General features: G+C 31.2%; 2 protein-coding genes across 2 annotated transcripts; one reads left to right on the forward strand and one right to left on the reverse strand.

The window, feature by feature from the left end:
- The first annotated feature begins 257 nt into the window (after positions 1 to 257).
- Positions 258 to 11,535, forward strand: LOC130890670 (eukaryotic translation initiation factor 3 subunit C). The gene is made up of 10 exons (XM_057794884.1): positions 258 to 356; positions 487 to 607; positions 658 to 790; positions 5,081 to 5,249; positions 5,301 to 5,419; positions 5,517 to 5,872; positions 5,936 to 6,911; positions 8,287 to 8,837; positions 9,790 to 9,957; positions 11,377 to 11,535. Exons 2-10 carry the CDS (start codon positions 518 to 520, stop codon positions 11,473 to 11,475), a joined length of 2,661 nt encoding a protein of 886 aa, XP_057650867.1. The 5' UTR covers positions 258 to 356; positions 487 to 517; the 3' UTR covers positions 11,476 to 11,535.
- Positions 11,536 to 16,778: 5,243 nt separating this feature from the next.
- Positions 16,779 to 17,528, reverse strand: LOC130903568 (UPF0587 protein CG4646). The gene is made up of 2 exons (XM_057815750.1): positions 17,203 to 17,528; positions 16,779 to 17,090 (listed from the first exon to the last, which is right to left on the reverse strand). The coding sequence occupies exons 1-2, from the start codon at positions 17,450 to 17,452 to the stop codon at positions 16,855 to 16,857; spliced, it is 486 nt and encodes a 161-aa protein (XP_057671733.1). The 5' UTR covers positions 17,453 to 17,528; the 3' UTR covers positions 16,779 to 16,854.
- Positions 17,529 to 18,224: the final 696 nt, after the last annotated feature.

Here is an 18,224-nt window from a genome sequence, read left to right on the forward strand (position 1 = left end):
TTAAAACAAATTTATTATTTAATTAGTAATATAACATTCGCCCTACGTGTAGTTTAGTAACTATCCGCGTATATAATCTTTGGTAACTATCAATCAACAAGTTAGTTCCATAATATTCCACGCTACTTCTTTCTCACTAGTTTTTGGCCTACACTTTGATATTGTAGTAATCGCGCCACAGAACACGTCAACTGTAAGTTCTGTGGTTCGTGCTAGAGAATCAAACGATTTATAAAACAAACAGGTTACCAATATTTATGACACCAGTTGGCAACGCTAATGATGTCAGTTTTTGACAATACCCTTTCAACCCACGTTCTAACATAAGTGTTGAACTGTATCTTAAAATATTTTTTGTAAGTACAGAGGACTGAAAATTTTATAGCTAAACATTATGTAATGTGCAGAATTTTACGAATGCTCTTCACATACATTAATTATCCTTTAGCAAAATGAATTATTCAAATCGCATGTTTTTACTTTTAGGTTGCTGTTACAAGTTGATACCTTGTAAACCATGAGTAGATTTTTCGCCGGATCCGATTCAGACTCGGATAGTTCATCTGAGGAAGAGATTATTCAACGTCCCCAAGTTCCCGCTTATACTGTAAGTACCTTTATTGAAATCCTTGTAGATTTATTAATGTTTATGTTTAGTTCAGTGACGATGAAGAAGAAGTGAAACGAGTAGTTAGATCTGCAAAGGAAAAACGATATGAAGAACTTACCAATATCATTAAACAAATTCGTAATTATAAAAAAATTAAGGATATGTCTAGCATGCTTAACAGTAAGTATAAATAGAATATTGACAATAGCTTGTAGTTTAATTAATTTATGATATAAGAATCAAAGTCTTCAAACATGTCGTTTATACACAATAATTTTATGTCATAATAACTTGTTTAATGTACAAAAATTGTTTATTTATCTATTCATTTATTTGTTTACACCACCCCACAATCCAAAGGCAAAGTGGGAAAAACATGCATAAAAGTTAACAATTGAACAATTATGTTTGAAATGTACAAATGTATATTTAGATGAAGTGTAAATAATGTATACAGAAAGATATGGAAAAGTAAACATAACAATTCTAAAAAGTTCTATGGTAACCCTGACAAATATGGATAATGAGAAAGCTATAAAACAGTAGAAATTTAGTTTTTCATGTTAGAGATATTGCTGCTAAAAATATCCAAACAGTTCTGCATATGGTAATGATATTGATTCATTCTATATAAAGGTAAAAACTTGAAAACATTAGTTCTAGCGACTGGAAAGTAGAATTAAGAGTTGGACCAAGTGGACAGTCAGTTTTATTCGTTATAATTTTGTAGAGGATTATTAAGGAAGGAACACATGCGTCTAGTTGCTAGATCGTTTAGGTTGAAATGTTTTAACAGTGTGCTTTGAGGTGTTCCTTGTGATGGATAAATATTGAAAGAACTTGAACCACATATATTTAACATATTTTCTGTGAATATTATTTATTTTGTTTATATGAATTTAGTAGCTTGGGACCCATATAAGAGAGGCATATTCTAGTCTTAGAAGAACAAATGCATTAAAAAGTAAAAATACAGGATAATATTAATGTGCTCAACAAACAACATACATTTACTATCAAATATAACACAAAGATCTTTGAATACTACAGAACTTAGTTTCGTAGTGAAAGATAATGTATCATATTTAAAATGTTGAGAGAAAGTGCATTTTTATGGCACCACTGTCAAATTGTATCTATATCAGCATCAAGTAAGTGACAATCACCAATGTTTAATGTCAAATGATATAGCTCTATATCATCTGCATAAAGGAGAACATTGGAATGGAAATCCAAAACAATATCATTTATAAATGTTATAAATAATAATGGCTCAAGAACTGAGCCTTGAGGCACTCCAGAAATGGCGTTGATTTCTATGGAGTTGAAACCAAAGTAAATAACTGTAAGCTTTCTATCCTTGAGGTATGACAGAAAAATTGGTGAATGAATTATTTAAACCAATGTTGGATAGCTTAGTGAGAAGAATGCCACGATCCAAGCGATCAAAGGCTTTGAAAAAATCTGTATATATGCATTAAGCACATTGAATTTGCCACTGTAGATCTACCAGAATAAAAACCATGCTGTTCATTACATATGGATAGTTTCACTTGGTGGAAAACAACTTTGTAAAGCAGAGTTTCAATATCTTAGAAAAGTTGGATATAAGTGTGATGGGGCAATAGTTCTCAATGACATCCTTCTAATAACCCTTTTTAAAAATGGGACAAACTTATCCAGTATTCCATATCACTGTAAATACTTCAGATTTTAACAACAGATTAAATATATAACACATATATGGGTTTGCAAGAACAGATTATTACCTCATAGTAGAAAGGCTAATAAACCATCAGGACCAAATAAAAAGTATGGTTTTAATTTTTTGAGGCTAGTTAAAACTTCACACTCAGTAGAAATGCGAGTAATTCATGGCAAACAATTTATATTTGAATGAATATTATCAAAATTAGGAGTAGACAAGGTAATTTGTCCAGATTGAAAATAATCAGCAAAAGCATTTACAATGTTATCTAGTTGGTCAAGAGGTACGATCATATAGGACATAATATTTATGTCTATTAGGTATGTTAGTAGGTTGGTACTTGGATAGGTCCAAAACTTCTTAGGATCACTTTTTAGCTATTGTTTTACATTTCTCATGTAGTTATAATGACTTCGACATATATCTCTTTTAATTTGGGCTTGTGTATCAATAAATTCAATGTAGTTATCATTATTATTGGTGTGCGACATTTAGAAATGCAGCCAAGGATGTCATAAACCTATCATTTGTTGAGCCAGCATGTATATTACAGTATTGAGAAATATTAAAATTGCCAATAACAACACAACAGTCATCATTCAGCAAGTGGACATAGTTTGTGAGAATATATAGAATGTAAATTTGGGGGAAAATGAATTGAAACAAGATTCTAAACCTTTCCTGACAAAACAACAGTCTTGATTCCAATAACATTAAGCATAGGAAGCACACTAGTTATATCTGATAAGTCGAAAGAGTTGTTACTATAATGCAAACAAAACTCCGCCCTTTTGGTATTGGTTGATTAAAATTTTCGATTTGTCCTGAAAATTACGAAATCGTCGGAAACAGTTTAGTTTCGAGCACAAAAGGATTCAATCATGTTTCAGTAATAGTGATCAAATCAAAGAAACAGTTAATAGAAGCATTTCAAATATCAAAAAATCTAGTATTCATGCTTTGGAACATTTTGATAATAGGTGATGAACTGTTTTGTTTTGGCCGAAAAGCTGTAGAGTTTGCTCTGGTCATAAAGCAGAACCTCCGCTGGAGTCTACATCATTTAAATCTGGTTATAATTGGAACTTGATGCCAAACATTGGATTCAAATTTTTCGAGTTTATAAGTGAAACATGGGCATTGTGAATCCCATACTACATGATTCGGATTTGGCAGACCCTTCGAAATACAATTAAAACAATTAAATGAAGTTGAGTCTGATACATTAGTTACTAATTTTATGATCGCCAGCACATCTATGACATTTTTGAGTTTTACAGCAGTTTTTAGTCAAATGTGCAAAACTGCAACATTTAACTTTAACTCAATAGCATCATAAACTGGGCAGCAATCGTACTCGACCACTAAACTACCTTCTTGCATAGCCTTCTTGTAGGAATTAATATCCAGAGATAACTTTGCTTGAAATATTTTATTACCCACCCAACAACCACGTCACCATCTCGTAAATTCTTTATTTTTGCTCTTTAGACATTAATCAAGAGGATCATTTGTTGCAGCATATCCGATCGAGTTTTAGAGTTGGTCTGAGCTGAATCTTTGAGTTTGATAATAAAAATTGAACTAAATTTTTTTAAGGCAGTTGAATAAGAAGTTCCGCTTATATTGAATCGCATTTTTTATCACATCTTGCAGTTCATGAACGTTATCTCAACCATTTTAGAGGTGGCAGGACAAAAAGATTCATTATTTTTTTGATAAAATTCTTCCATTTGATTCTTGACCATATTCACCAAAACGTCTTTATCAAAATTGCTTATTATATTTGTTTATATACAAATTATATAGTCTCTGAAATCTGGAACATTTCATTATGTTAATATTTAGATAAAGACGAAATAGTTGAAATTTATTTTAAAGAGATAATATAGTTAATCTAGCAGACCCGTCCTCGCGTTGCTGTGACTGAGTGATTTGATTTGAAATAATTCTAATAACAATACAATTGCTCTCTCTTCTGTTTGTTCAATGAAATTATACTGGCATTGAGTTGTTACACATTCTTTACAATTGCCCATAAAATAGATCTGAAGAAATTTTGGATCTTCATTTTGCATTGGCATCAATTTTATGATATACCTGGCCTTGAATTTTGAATGTTGTCTCAAAATTACGACCATCAGATGACAAATCACAAACTTTGGATGCTCCAAACGACGTCATTTAGACGTTAATTTTGCTGTTCTCTGAATAACTGTAAGTTAGAAGTAAAAAAAATATTCGGAGTAATGTACGCAACGAAGACAAAATGAAGAATGATTTGAAAGAAGAGACGTTATATAGGCAAAATAAGACATGTATAGTGTGTAGTCTAAGAAAATTTATCACATTAAAGTGTGGCGCCATCTATAAGATATAAAGATAAAGAATAAAATTTTATAGTTCTTTGTAAAGAAATTCGCTTAAGACACCATCTTTTCCAGACTTATGGAAACTACGATTAATAACACCAATCAACGTTGATGATCATTTTATTATTAATTATTGAGAACATTAACTTGAATAATAACTATCCTATAATTTAAGTTGGACCAAATTACATATATATGCCAACTTTCATGAATATCAGTTGACTCGTTTTTGAGTTCATTACACACGGATACTGAATATTTATATATTAAGATTAATATCAATCAATAATTTTAAAATAGTGATAATAAGTATTGCTTTCCAAATAGTATATGTTTTCTGGAAGCATTGTACCAAATGAGAATGATTTTGAAATATTTTTGTTTGATTAGGTTTTGAAGAATTGCAAAAGGCTTATCAAAAAGCAGTACCAGTAATAATAAAAGAAGAAAATGGCCAAACTCCACGATTTTTTATTAGGTGCTTGGCTGAAATGGAGGATTTTATCAATGAAATGTGGGAAGATAGAGAGGGAAGAAAAAATATGAGTAAAAACAACAGGTGAGGTGAAAATATTGAATTATAATATTTACTCACATTTTACAACTTTAGTAAATCTCTCACATCCATGAGGCAGAAGTTAAGAAAGTACTTGAAAGACTTTGAAGATGATTTGGCCAAATTCAGAGAAAATCCAGAACAGCCTGACGATGAAGAGGAAGAAGAAAAGCGTAAGTTCTGAATATAGTGTATGTGATGAGGCATAAATTACTCTGAATCTAAATAGGTTTTATTTTAATTAAAATTGGATAATACATTTATTTTCAGCTGAAGCAGCAGAAGATTCTGAAAATGAAGCACCTCCCAAAAATGCGTTTCTCAAAGCTCCACCTAAACAAACTGTTGTTGATGATAAAGATGAATCATCAGATTCGGATGATTGGCCATCAGATTCTGAATCTAGCTCTGAATCATCAGATGATGATGAAGGTAAATACACTAGCATGCGTGAACGATTCTTGAAGAGAACTGGTCCTGCCCATGAAGAAGATGAAGAGAGGGAAAGAAGAAAGGAAGAAAAAAGAAAAGAGAGGAAAGAAAAAGGAAGAAAGTTGAAAAAAGAAGAAGAGGAGGATGGAGAAGGAAAATGGGAGACTGTTAATCGAGGTTTTGCAATTCCGAGTGTAAGTATTGTCTTTTGAATAAATTTTAATTTAACCTTGTTATAATTTTACATCATTTCACAGGAGAAACCAAAAATGTTTGCAAAGGATGCTGAAATCGATTTAAACCTTGTAATTAAGAAATTGAGTGAAATAATGGCTGCTAGAGGTAAAAAGCGTACGGATCGTCGTGAACAAATAGAGCTTTTACACGAATTGCAAAATGTTTCCGAACAACATCAGCTTGGAGCTGCAATGTTCATCAAAATCAAATTGGCTATCATATCCGCAATTTTTGACTACAACCCAAAAGTTTCAGATGCTATGAAACCAGAGTATTGGTTGAAACTAATTGAAAGAATGGCTGAAATGTTGGGAATGCTGTTGAATACAAATAATTTAATAGTATCGGAAACTATCACTGAAGAGAATGAAAACTTAGAAGAACCACCATATCGTATAAGAGGTTGTATACTAACTTCAGTAGAAAGATTGGATGACGAGTTCACTAAACTTTTAAAAGAATGCGACCCCCATAGTAACGAATATGTTGAGAGATTGAAAGATGAATGCAAAGTTTCTAACATAATTGATAAAACTATGAAGTATTTAGAAAGAACTAACATAGCATCTGAGTTATGTAGAATATATTTACGTAAAATAGAACATTTGTACTACAAGTTTGACCCTCGAGTTTTGCAACAAAAATCTGGTGATAACAGTATATCTAAAGATGAAGTAACATCAGTACAAGAAATGGAAAAGCTCTGCAAATTCATCTATGCTAAGGATAGTACAGATCGTCTCAGAACTAGAGCTATTTTGTCACACATTTATCACCATGCTTTACACGACAATTGGTTCCAAGCTAGAGATTTGGTGTTGATGTCTCATTTGCAGGAAACTATTCAACATTCAGATCCCAGCACACAGATTTTATATAATAGGATGATGGCACATTTGGGTTTGTGTGCATTTAGGCATGCAAATATTAAAGATGCTCATAATTGTTTAGTGGACTTGATGATGACAGGAAAACCAAAGGAGTTATTAGCTCAAGGTTAGTATTTTTTAAATTATATTCACCATCTTACCATAAATGATTTACTAATTTACTCGACTAAATTGCAACAATCGAAGAAAAATATCGATTGTTGATAATCAGGTGTTTTAATTTTCTCGCGGAACCCTGGTGCTCCGCGGAGCACTTTGAAGATGGCTCTACTAGTGTATCAATATAACGTCCCGATACATTATATTAAAATGAACTGTTCCACTGGATTCCCACTTCATTTTATAAGTACAATACTTTTCTGTAATTTTATTTGCATTTGCAAATGTTAATGTTAATGCTCATGTGTATATCTCCCCAAGACCAATATATTATGGTGGATAGATTATGTTAAGAATTTTCTGAAAATGTGGATTCATTTGTAATTAATATTTTGTGATATTTTCTATCATAATTTTATACAATTTCATCAATAGATATTGTTAGTAAATATTTCTTACGTTGTTTGTACTTTAAAGCAAAGTTAACCCTTTTAACACATTGTAAGTAGTTCAATAATGTATGTTAATTCATTTAGCAGCATTTTTTGCTTAAGTAAGGATAATTGCTATTAGCTTCAGCACAAATAATTGCCTTTCGATTTGGCCTAATTTCATTGATTGCTTTCTGAAGTGGTAGATTTTCCATTTCCAACAATTTCGTAAAAAATCACATTTTCCAAATCTTTCAATAATATGACTTTTACTGGGTGATGTCAGATTCGTCTTGTATGCATGAGCTCAAATAAATTATTTGTTGAATTGAATCACCCTTAAGTTACCAATGAAAATATATTGGATTGTGGGACAAATACAAATATACCAACGTTAAAAGCAAATGAAATTTATACTGGTAGTTTGTGAGTTTGTAAATATTTTATTTTTACTGTAAGGCATCTTCGGGCTAACCAATAATGGTTAACCATATTCTTTGTATTAAAACGATAAAACTATTTTGTAAAAAACTATTTATTATACAAGAAAAAGAAAAGTGAGTAATTTGATACGTTAATGGAACTTAAAGTATCTAAGGGACACTAGGAATTACTTAACTATGACGTTAATTCCCATTAAAAGCGGTCATTTTACAAAAAATTTTAATGAATACAATAATAACGTGAACTTAGGTATGTAGATTTATAATTCTTCACAATCACATAAGACAAAAATTAGGTAATGCGTGACGATACGTTAATGGAGGGTAAAATAAGAGACACTATGTATCACTTAACTAGATGATTAACAGATCCTAATGGTTTCCAACACAAGAAGTTGTATCTCTGTCTGGGTTACATTCGTGCAATGTTGCCAAATTCTAAAAGGAAATTATTATGTCAGAACATTTTTGTAATGAGGTAGTTAATAGTATCAATATTATATTTTAGGTTTACTTCCTCAGAGACAACATGAACGTAGTAAAGAACAAGAGAAAATAGAAAAGCAACGTCAAATGCCGTTCCACATGCATATAAATTTGGAACTTTTAGAATGCGTTTACCTAGTATCCGCCATGCTGATTGAAATACCCTACATGGCCGCTCATGAATTCGACGCTAGACGTAGAATGATTTCTAAAACGTTTTATCAACAATTGCGTTCATCAGAACGTCAAAGTTTGGTAGGGCCACCAGAAAGCATGAGAGAGCATGTAGTAGCAGCCGCTAAAGCTATGAGAAATGGAAATTGGCTAGCTTGTAATAATTTTATCATCAACGATAAAATGAACGCTAAAGTTTGGGATTTATTTTATCAAGCAGACCAAGTTAGATCCATGCTAACTAAATTAATAAAAGAAGAATCTTTGAGAACTTATTTGTTTACTTATTCTCACGTGTACGATTCTATATCCATGGCGACGTTATCGGAGATGTTCCAATTGGGAAAACCTGTTGTACATTCTATTATATCTAAAATGATAATAAATGAAGAACTTATGGTAAGAATTTTTGTTTGCTCAAATCATTTAGTAAAGAGACCACAATTATTTATAACTGTTTCATTGTGTCAGTTAGATTTCTACAAATATTACAAATTTGCTTTCGTTTAAAATTAATGTGTTTACATTAATTCTGCTGTAACTGAAATAACTGCCAATCTATTATATTTTCACTTGTATGTTCCTCCATGGTACATTCGATATCCAGCATATGATACCATGTTAGTTTAACCAGACATTAAATTTAGCCTTATAGTATTGGTCAAGTATGTATAGTTTTGTTCATGCCAAAAACGGACAAAGACAAGAAAATCAACCAAAGTGTTATGAACCGATTAGCTTTACTTCCTTTTTCTTAAAAACTATGGAGATAGACTTTGAACAATACTCAAAAGTACGGCTCTCCTAAGAAAGCTACTTTAAACCAATTTGCTTATCATAAAATCTAGTCCACCACAAGTGGAAAAACTTTTATTCAAAAGTTAGTTAATCTTCGGTCTCTAAACACTCACTTCTTGTTTATCGAGACGCGCGTCATACAGTATAATTGTGAGTGTTGGTGAAAACAGTGTGTTCAGTACTTCATGCAATTCTCACTTACCTGAAACTGAACAATTTTCATGCTAATAAAATTTCACAAAAGTTGCTACTCAAAGAGTGGGAACCTACAATTGAAACAGTTAATAATCCAACTTTATTCTAGAACTGAATAGAAATTTTATAGAAAATAATTTTGTCGAGAAATAAGTCTAATTTCCAGAAATTCTTCAAAAACATTTATTCTTAAGAACTACATGCATATCTCACTCAAAGAGTAAAGTGGGATTCTATTAACAGTTAAACAGTTAAAATTTTAAATTGGATCCAGGTTTTATAATTTCACATATGCCTATGTTCTGCCTAATATTTTATAATACTTTTTGATAAAGTTAAGATATAACTACTATTTCAGGCATCATTGGACGATCCAACTCAAACTGTTGTGATGCACAGAAGTGAACCATCTCGCTTACAATCTTTAGCTTTACAACTGGCAGACAAAATGAATAATTTTGTTGATTCTAATGAAAGAATATTGGAAACTAAACAAGGCAATTTCTTCTTGCGTGGCGCAAATCAGGTGAGTTAATCATCCAGTTTTCAAAATTATTTGATAAACTTTCTTACATCGATATTAAATATTCCTCCGAAAGTTCGACATTCTTACTTGAAACTTTTCAAATATTTAAATTGATAATGTTCAGGTGATACTCGACGAATATTAAGAGCATATTATAAACGTAAAAATAATCTTCATATTCGCTTCCTTTGAATCCCGTAATCAACTAGAGAAACGATCTTCATTTTACATTCGCCTTAATTTTTTGTGATAATTGATACGATGTGAAATATTACAATGATCTTACAATGATGAAAAAAATTGACCTTTTTTCTCACTTTATCGGTCATTACTTGGTTCCTTCATGACCTAGAAAGATTTAAAGTGGCTCATTTTAAACGTTAAAGTTCAAGATTCAGAATTATATTTGGTAGACCTTTTAAATATAATCTGTTAACCTTTTCTTTGCGACGCCCTTTTATAGTCGGGCCAGTGATGCTTTGCCTCATTTTAATAGATCTAGACGAATGTTCTGTGCTTGCGGACCATCCCTATAGTCATGAGCAAGATTTTATTATTATTATTATTATTAAATAAACATAAACGCGTTCTAATGGATTTCAGAAATTATTGACAAAGTAATAGTCCAGGAGCCAGTAACGGATATACATGAGCAAGTTCCTCTAAAGTGGTAATCAGTAAAATGCATTAGAAAATAGTATCATAAAGCCTCGTGACCGTCAGCTGTGGCTCGATGGGGGATATAAGCTGATGTAGCCTCCCACCCATGAAGAAAAAAATACATTCATTCTTTCTTCTCAGCTAAAAATTTGTCAAATTGTAGTTAGTCTAATATCTCAAGGAAAAAAAATCAGTTAGCTATAACATAGTGTAATGTACATCAGCTGGTGTCTTGAACATGTAAAAAAATTTTAATTTTTAGTGATTTCATCTCACATAAAAATTGAACTGATGATATGCAACTATGGACAAATATATACGTCAGCTGGTTGTATTTTGGTAGAAAAACCGTCAGCTGATACTTTGAAAGTTATTATGTAGGAGTTAGGTAGAAGCATCAGCTGACTAGTTTTCCCTCGACTTACTGCTAGCTGATTTTTTTATTTACCATAGAAGTATATTAACAATCAGCTCACAAATGTTCGTCTGGGAGGAAATGACGTATCTTTAATTATTTTTGTTATTTCTAAATATTCAATCAACACACGCTAGCATAACATAGATAGTAATAAGGTACGTTTAGAGGGGATCAGTTGTACGCATGACTTGATATATTGCTGAAATATAAACAGACAATCGCGCTGGATGTCTTTGTGTTATAATATATTAATGCTGCTGTCGGTTACGTTTCTAAGAATATTAAATTAATGAGTAAAGATTGAGATTATCGGTTTTTAGTATAATAGAATATTTTTTTAGGGCAATTTCCGAGGCGAAAGGCAAAATTACCGAGGAAATAATCAAAACTGGGATAGGCAAAGAAGGGACAGAGAAAGGAGAGAAAAAGATAATTATTAATGAGACTTTCAGTTTTCTATTTGTATTCAATTACATATAATAAAGAATAACTTTATTACACATCTTCTGTATTTATTGTAAAAATGTATGGGGATATAATTTGGACATACACAATGACCATTAGATTTCAGAATTAAATAAGTTTCAGTTCAGTTCCCTTAGCTTATTCCTTCAGTAGCACTTCCAACAAACTGTTGCAAATATTAATATATTATATAGTTTTGGGTATCGTATGTCCAATGTGGTAAGAAATAATCTGAATAACTGGAGCAAAAAATTGATGACAGATTAGTCAGGTAAAAATGTAATTTTTGTGATAAAAAAAAGTTTTCTTACCTTGGAAGCATCCTAATCAGTTCCTATCTAATTTCCCTTTAACTAATTTTCCAATTATCATATTTTCAAGAATGTAATGGAGAAGAAGATACGATTGAGCATTTCCTCTGCCGGTGTCGTAACTTGATGTCAAATGCAGAGGGACGGCATAATAGAGTGGATTGAAAAAATAACAAATAGAAATAAAATTTTATTATGGGTTGGAAATTGAGGTATAAAATGGAGAAAAGTAGGAGAGAGTTTCCTAATTTTCCAAATCGTGAAAAATAAAAGATAACGTTCTTAATAGCCTTCCGAGTGAACCACGATCAATCTAGATTGCCCGTAATAACCTTGTATTTTCACTTTAAATTTGAGCAAAAAATTTGAATAGTTTTGAGGAACGAATCACTGCTTTTCATCAATTTCATTACTGTCGAAATACTGGAGACGAAATGTCGTTGAGTGCAGTCTCTCTTAACCCAATAACGTCATAATGGTCATAATCAGCGGACGAAAACGTTGTACAACTCTAGCGGAATCGTTCGATGATACACATGATTGAAATAGTCTATGAAAATAAGAAAAATGAATTGGAACTTCATGAATTACTCTCTATAATTTCGATTTGAATTATAATGGCAATTTTTATAAACATACAAAAGTGGGTGAGTAATGAATATACTCCGCAATTCTTTGTAAGCAAACAAAATAGCCTCTGTTTTGAAAATATACCTGTCATAAACTAACAAGATATAGAAAAAAAAAGTCTTGACATCGAACGCTCAACATGTTCCCGATCGTTATTGTTATCGATATGTATCAGTAGCGCTGAATGCGACCAATGTGTAACATTGCAGTTTACAATAATATTTAACCCGGCGTTACATAGGTGTTTACATTTTCCAATATTTTATACTTTTATATTCTCAAGCGATCATCTGGAAATCAAAATAACACAAAAAAAAATATTTAGCATCAACTGTTCACGGTACCAGAAGAAATATAACCATCTAAAATTGTATTACGTCTGTTGAATTAGCGGAAGAGCTGATGAACTAGCCTTATAATTTAACTATATTAGGTCAAGGCACACGTCATGCGCATGAGTTGTTCCACACATACAAGAAATCATGCGCTCTCCGGAACGATACAAATGCGCACCAATATAAATGTACCACTCTCAACATTTATAAACATCAACGCTTTGTTTAAACCATTCCAAAGACTCTATCATCGTATTTCTCGGATTATGTTAAAGGAATTATTTTCATGGCGCAACAAGCTGAGACGGACGTGACGTGATACGAGCTTTTCGGGGAGGCCCCGATCAATGTTGGTATTTATAATTTTAACAATAGATGTGAGACGTGTACGCAGTACTAGCTGCTTGTAGGGTACAGGTTGGGCCAGCGATCTTTCAAGTACAATAAATATTTATTTGTAGTGTATAAATAATCAAAAATGTCGAAAGTAGATGATATTAACCTTGGGATATGGATAAGATAACCCGGAATTTAATCTTGAAAAATATTTTGTCAAACTTGCGTTAAAGTTTTAAATTTAATGGGTGATAGATCGTCGTAGGATATATAGAAAACCCCATCTTGATACTTACCAAATTTAAACGCTTTGTGTTAATCTGTTATTGTAAAAAGTATGTAATGAATTCGATCAATTACAAAGTTAACCTAGTAAATAGGCTTACAACTTAAAAATCTACAAAAATTAATAAAACTGTAAGCTAAAACTTTCGATAAACTTACATTTTATTCAATACCAGGTTACGCAGAAGCCATATATTTATAGCAATTTTTCTTATTGCTTTATTGTGTTTTAAAATACGGTATTAGATTGTACGCATTTATTTGCTATAAATAATTACTTAGAAACCTGGTAAGAGTAAAAGTATTGGATGAAATGTATCCTTTCCGAAAGTTTCGCTAGTTTTATCTATTTTGTAGATTTTTAGGCTGTAAATTTTACCGAACGAGTTTTGAAAATCCCGCAAATTCTTTCAAAGCTCACTTCGACCCACCTCTTTGTGCAGTTCTTGCCGCGACCACGACGATCATGGCGGCTATGTGGAACGCCCAAAAGTGTATCAGGCACCGTGAACGCTTAGTGGAATGCACCACAGATTTAATACTCGCTCTCCACTGTTAATAATTGATACAAATAGAAGTGGTTTTCATTTATCAACCTTATTAAATGTATATCACCAGAAATTTGATACTTATTTTTAAATTGATAAAAAGTTTATTTTATCAGTTATCACTGAAAACCTGAAAAATAATTTCGCATACTAAATATAATTTATCTGTGTCGTCGAACGAAACACAAAATAGAACCCTTGACAATTATGACAATCTACCTTCATTTGTTACGCGAATTGAAAAAGTGCCATCTGCAGAAATTTAGTCAAATCAAGATGTGACATGCGAGATAAGGTTGGGCTATGCTTAAAAATATCTTCCAGCTTGAAATAGATAATGAATAGGTGCGTTAGATGGCGCTTATAATATTAACACTACAATTATGTTTAATATCATTTTTTGATTTATTATTATAAATTACGCTGAAGGCAGCGGCGAAGAGAAGTGCTAAACAAAAGTTTGGTAATTAACTTTAGATCAACATAATTTTTTTTCGTACACCACTTTTGATCAAATATAGCTCCAGGCGAAGCTGAAGAAATTAATGAAAGTTTTATGAAAATCCGTCCAGTAGTTTCAGAGAGTAGCATGTACAAACAGACAGACAGACGAACACTTTTCTCAAATTTGTATTTTTGTGTTCAGCTACACTTCCTTTATCACCTACAATTATTTTTTTGAAAAAAAAAACAATGGACAGACACGCCGATTCTTCAGTTTTATTATAGTATAGATTTTATTGTTACAGGGTGTTATATAAAGTAGTCTAATAATGAATTATTTTTATAAATTCCCTTGACTGTTTTGTCAATTTATTACTTCCGATAATTGAATAAAACGTCAAGACATTCAGCAAAATTGATTTTGTTACATAGATACATTTCAAATACATTAGACTAGACTAGCTCCACCGGTAGAGAAAAAATTAGGGTAATAGGCCGCCGAACGTAATAAAGAACGCACCAAAAATCCCCACTATGTTCAGTTTCAAACCCAAATGTTAATCATCTCATTTATAAACCAAATGTAAACACACCTTCAAAAACACAATTTGAACTAATACAGGATGAGTTCAATTGATACACATACACTGGCAAATCAAGAATCACTATGAAGTGGTGGTATATCTGTGTGTGAATATACCAATATATAAACTGCTTACTTTCAAGTGGCGATTAAGATTGGATAGAAATAGGAGTCAGTAATCTAAAGCTCTTTAGTTTAAAAATAAAGACACAAAAACTTCAAAAGCCATCTTCATAATTGCATGGAACAAGTGTTATTAGGATAAAACAATGTTATAGCTCAATCAGATTCTGCTTTTAATTTAATATACAGATGCATAATGAGAATATGTAAGAAACTATGTTAAATTTTGTGGGGCTTTGAATTGGCTCTCCACAGATTTAATGAAAGTGATACTTTGATAATCATGGCATATTTCTTGCATTTACAAATTTATTAGCTGAGTTAGATGGAATTCTGTGAGCATCTAAAAAATTCTTCTATATCCCAATGAACCTCCAAAGAAATACTGAACGTGCACGTTGATGTCATGAACAAATAATTGAGGAAATTAATAATTCTCCTTATTCTATGCCATATGTTGCAATATCCCAACTAGATGTTGATATTTTTGAAAATCGAGACATTGCAATTTTTATTAAACATTAAAAATGGAAGAATATATAAAATATAGTAAAGATCTCGTTAAGGACATACAGTAGTTTTTTGTAATTTACCTTTTTCTTCAGACTGTTTCAACAATTCCTCATTTCAACACTGATGCTAATAAAATCAATGGAAATTTGACAAACCTACATATGGTAAAACATTTTAGGTGTTCTGCAATGACCTGCGTGAAGTTATCCACGGATTTCTACCAATAATACTTTTTTACAAAATATACTAAACTTTTGCGAAAAAATGTCAATAGAGGAGACATATAATGACATTATTATAGGCTACATAATTTTACCACAAAAAATTGAGGTGAATAAAATTTTTTTTAATATGAGCATTTTTCACGTTTCTAAACTGATTTTCTAAGTATTTTTATTTAAGGGATGACGCGCATAGTTCTTTATAAATTCGAAGCCCCAGAATGTTTTCAAATTTTATTTTACTATTGCAAAGGACACTTAATAAGGAACCTATTAACATAAAATTGTGATGTATTTTTTATATGTAGTATGGAAAAATTTTGGGGCTTCAAACATAAATTTTATGAATTTTTTTTGAAGTTATAAAAAATACATCACAATTTTATGTTAATAGGTTCCTTATTAAGTGTCCTTTGCAATAGTTGAATAAAATTTGAAAAAATATTGGGGCTTCGAATTCAACTGAAAGATTTGCGTCAGCTTTTAAATGTAAACTTGATAAATTTGTATGGACGTTATAAAAAATACTTAAATCACAATATGTTCAAAAACAAGTCTTTAAAAATAATTTATCCACTTTATCTTCAATTTTTGGTAGTAAAATTATGTAGCCTGTTATAATGTCATTATATGTCTCCTCTATTAACATTTTTTGCAAAAGTTTATTTTGTTGAAGAATATTCGTGGTAGAAATCCGTGGATAACTGCAAATGGGTTCTGTAATGTTTCAAAACAAACTTCAATATTGGAAACATTGCAGAGCGTCAAAATTTTTTACCACATGTCACCATTGTTTTCATCCTTAGATATAGTTGTCGAGAAGAATAGAACATGACATAATTGTACCTAATTTATTGACAAAAAACTTAGTAACCAAACCAAATATTGAGCAATATTTATTAAAGCTATAATTCTTGATACTATTTGTTATACTAAAAGTTGGTTACCATTTTAATTGAATATAAAGACAGTAAGGAAAGTTTATTTAAAGTAACGTATTTAAATTTTCCATAAGATATGAACACTTATTTAGCTGGAACGAATTTAGATTCAAACTCATATATCCCAATAGATTGCATACTTTTTTCATCATATTCTACCCATTCCTTTTCAGACAAATTAATATTATCAAACACTTTTCCACTTTCTTCAGCTTTAGCTAACCACCCTTCACCTGGTGTAAATTCAAATGGTTCTATTCCTCTGCATTCAAAGGTTACAAGAGTTTTGAATTTGCCCACATCTTCATTTGTGTATTTACCTATAAAAAATAAATCACAATAAAACATTCCCATATTTCAACTACTAGGTTAAGCCACGGTTCATAACAAGTTATTGCCACAAGATTTAATGTAATGTAATAAACTTATTACCATTACTACCAGGAACAATATCGAGAGAATTTTCTCGTCCACATAGTCGACATTTTGCTATAAAATTATTTTCCGATTTTCCAGTTTTTCCAGGATACTTAGTATTTTCAGAAATGTCATGCCACTTATTAGATTCTTCGCCACAACTAGTACATTTTATCTTTACTAGAAAGTTATAATCTGGATGATTGGTAAACAACTCTTCAATACCCTCGAGGGTAGCTTTAATTTGTAAATTGATTTTTCCCATATGTCTTCAATATTCTTTGAAGAAAATAAACAGTTAAAAACAAGTTATTTGCTTGGTGACAACTGACAGATCATAGTTTTTCCGATACTACGATTTGACGTCAGGTAGTTCACTTATCAGTTGATTACTGATCCCAAACCAGATCAAGATCATTGTTCCGAACTTCGCGTTCAATGTTCGGTGGCAATTTCGAATTTAAAACTGAACTTACAAAAACATTTCATTTTTATTACTTAAGTTTATTTATTATATTTTATTATTTATATTTATAGACCGTAATAGAGAGGTGTGATAGATTTAGGTTTAGGATTTCATAATTATTATTGAGCAGTTATCAGTGATTTACCAATATAGACGTATTTTACAATCAATTTATAAATGTATAAATGTATAAATATGTATAAATTTACAATGTATAAATAAGGTAGTTAGTCGGAATGCAAAAAAAGTAGAAAAATCGAATCAGTAACCTATCAAGAACGTCAAGGAGGATTAATAACCTTTAAGGTGAAAAAAAAAATAAAAACAAATGAAACATCCTGTCAGCGGATCATAAAAACCCATAAAAACTAAAATCGGGGAAACAGCTCTAGATAAGCCGCAAATGGTGGTTTTTTTCTGCAATAACAAGTACATAAAGATCATGGCCCACGTAACACTACAAAATACAAGTGGCAAAATGGGCAATAGAAACATACAAGGGACAGAAAATGAATCCCGTTGACCTAACCTGACAACTAGGAATTCTAAAAGAGTGTAAACGTTATGATAT

This window comes from Diorhabda carinulata, chromosome 2, assembly GCF_026250575.1.
Source record: "Diorhabda carinulata isolate Delta chromosome 2, icDioCari1.1, whole genome shotgun sequence".
Classification (NCBI taxonomy): Eukaryota; Metazoa; Arthropoda; class Insecta; order Coleoptera; family Chrysomelidae; genus Diorhabda; species Diorhabda carinulata.